The sequence below is a fragment of the Charadrius vociferus genome, unplaced genomic scaffold, assembly GCF_000708025.1.
Source record: "Charadrius vociferus isolate BGI_N301 unplaced genomic scaffold, ASM70802v2 scaffold340, whole genome shotgun sequence".
Classification (NCBI taxonomy): domain Eukaryota; kingdom Metazoa; phylum Chordata; class Aves; order Charadriiformes; family Charadriidae; genus Charadrius; species Charadrius vociferus.
Genome location: NW_009646631.1, coordinates 3,285,564 through 3,288,615, shown reverse-complemented (window position 1 = coordinate 3,288,615; position 3,052 = coordinate 3,285,564). Strand labels below are relative to the sequence as shown.

Below are 3,052 nucleotides of genomic sequence, written 5' to 3'. Positions count from 1 at the left end.
CCATCAACCTGCTTTTCTTTAATGGCTCTCATCATCAGTATATACACTACGCAGTGTTTAGGAATCTGGAACAGGAAGTCTTCCCAGTTTCCTTCTCTTCTCAGAGATCAATTTTAATTATAAAATAAAACACTGCCTCTGAGAAAGCCAGAAGTGCAATTTGTTTGCCTCACAAGTCTTTATCACTGCAAGAAAAGAACATTTACTATCATCTAAGAAGGTAAACAGACATAATTTCATGTCTTTCAGTAGGGTTTTCTAAAAGCATTGGTTGTTTCCTGCTCCGTCTCATCACCTTTCCCGTGTTTTCAAAATAAGGAAGCCTGAAAGTAGCATCTCACTTGCTCTTAAGCTGCGACCTCCCTAATGTGTACATCCACCCTGAATTTACTCATGCTTATAACCTATACATTTATTGCATTTTTTTTAATCAGTCTGTTTACAGTCATTTCTAATTGAAACAACTAGTTAGGAATACTGGAAAGCCAGAGGTGTGGTGAACAGAAATCCCATTAATAGCACTTCAGGTGCAAGAGTTATCTGCTTTGCATGAAGAATACAGACAGTATAATTTTCTCAGTGTTATGCACCCACAACCCTTTCAAAGCATAAGATACACCACAAGTTCTGCAAACGTCTGTACTAACTTTAACTCCTGCTCAAAATATGCTCCCAATTAACATGGGAATGTCTGAAAGAATAACTACTATAATGACAAATATGTCTTTTCTTAACTTAGAAGGAAGTACATTGCCAAAGAGCAAAAGAGAAGGGTTTTTAAAAGCTGAGGGGGTAGGAAAATGAGAACAGACAGACACAATAATTAAACCTGGGGTGACTCCTCTGGTGCCTCATTATAAGATATGCCTTTCATTAAGTGTAATGGAACTTAATGGATCATTTGCAATGCAGAAACATTTATATGGCACTCAAACACTAAATGTATCCCTTTATTAGCAGCACTGCACATGTACTTTCAAACAAAAAGAAAGTGCTATAAGGATGAACCTATTTTATTAATCATTGAATACAGTACGAAGGATGCACAATGCGTGGGATTTATTAGAAATTCTTCATCCAATGCAGTCTCAATAAAATGAAAAAAGTTAAACTAAAAAAACTATTTTGATGGAAAAAAAATAAAACATTTAATGTGAACAGAATTATGCTGGTGAGGTCATATCAGCAAGTGTGAAACAGAAAACTCATTTTGAGCATTACTGAAAACATGACGTTTTGCCACTGCCTTTACTATGCTAGTCTGTAGTGCACACTAAATCAGTTTCCTGTTTAATAGCCTGTGAGTACACTGAAAAATGTAAGAAATTAAATATTTTTCTCCTCATACTAATAAACATGGTTTATCTGGAATATAAGAACTGCCCTACTGAATCAGACCAGCCATCTATCTAGCCAAAGTTCTGTCTCTGACACCAGTATCTGTTACTTAAGAGAAAATAAGTAAATTTAATCACAGTCAGAGGTCAATTCCCATTTCATTCACCAGCATCTACAAACCTTTGGAATTATTCTCCTCAGTATCCGTTTATGGACCCACGGTCCATAATTTTTCTAACCCCTTTTTTAACCTGCTGATATTGTCTGTGCCTACAAAAAAATTGTGGCACTAAATTCCAGCGGCTCTCTAGCCACCATATAAGGCAGTTTCTTAACTATTTCAAACTGATCTGTTAGTTTCAGTAAGTTCAGATACTGAAGTATCTGATGAATAGGAAATCTACGTTAGCCTTAACCATCATCTTCATGATTCTATACAGAAATACTTAAAATAATAAACAACAACTGCTGATGTCTTTGGAAATCTAAGTCAAACTTGATTCGATGAAGCAGTAAGCTTTTTTTCTCTCACACAGTTTTCCTGGTACAGTTTTATTACGGTAGCACATCTTGACATCTCAGTTAATATGAATATACAGAGACAAAACTTTGGTCTGTAACTGATGTATTTTTAACTTCCTCTAAAAGATGCAAGTGACTTATATTACAGCAAATACTTCGACAAACTATGGAAACATCCTAAGGATATTCTAAGTAAAATGTTCTTCAAAAAGTTGCTTACACAGTCTGATTGCTTATACTTTAGAAAATTTACTAACACACAGGTATAGTAAGTATAAAATATTATCTAAACAATTTTCAACCATCTTGATTACTGCATGCTTTAAATCATACTATTGATCAATTGTACCAAGTGAATCCCTACACAATGTATATTATCTGCCCTGCTGTGGAAATTATGACATATATTATATTTAAATAGATTTCAGCTAAAGTCATGTGATTTACAGTATGATTACAAGGACAGCACCAACACGCTTACAGAAAACACACAGGATTATCTACAATACACACAGGCACCTTGCATGCAGGTATCTAAAGGAAAACAGATAACCAGAGGACAGGGACTCTGGAGTAATATTGTTGAATTCACAGATGTAAAAAAAATTGTAGGGTTTTTAACAAGCAACCTACCAGTGTGATGTCTCGGGAAGCAGCGGCTGCACTCATGTGTAAACTAGGCTGCCTGACCGAACTACTGCAGTCCAATGCTCGAGCAAATGTGCCAACCGCACTACAATAGAGAAACAGTAGACAGTAAATGCACAGAAAGATTTAACCTCCTTTTTTATTAGACTCTATGTCATATCTATAAAAGCATTCCCTTAAAAAGAAACGTCACATAATGTTACTCTTAACATTTGAGATCTTTGCTAACAACAAAGGACAATTTGATAAAGACAAAATCTCCAAGCACTGCAGTAAAAATCCTGACCTTTTCTCCCCAAAGTAACCACCTACACATAAGAGCAGCACAGAAACAAAAAATACTCAAGAGAATTCTAATGTACCAATTTTTTATTAATTATGAAGTCAAAGACTTTACTCAGGTTAGGCTTTACAACCGTGAGTATTAGTTTTAAAATTAAAAAGCCAAAACACTAAAAAATTACAATACAATTAAAAAAGGGGTTTCACCGTGTCCCCATGAGGAAATTAATAACATTTTATTCACTTCGGTAATACATGTCCA

The 3,052-nt window shown here is 35.0% G+C and overlaps 1 protein-coding gene across 1 annotated transcript in view; it reads right to left on the bottom strand.

Moving 5' to 3' along the window:
* Positions 1-3,052, bottom strand: part of MTA3 (metastasis associated 1 family, member 3) — a gene marked incomplete at its 3' end in the record, with an annotated part of 113,314 nt that overhangs the window by 32,595 nt on the left and 77,667 nt on the right. The window contains exon 11 of the mRNA XM_009888670.1: positions 2,494-2,593. Within this exon, the coding sequence (XP_009886972.1) occupies positions 2,494-2,593 (100 nt within the window). The remainder of the gene's footprint in view (positions 1-2,493; positions 2,594-3,052) is intronic.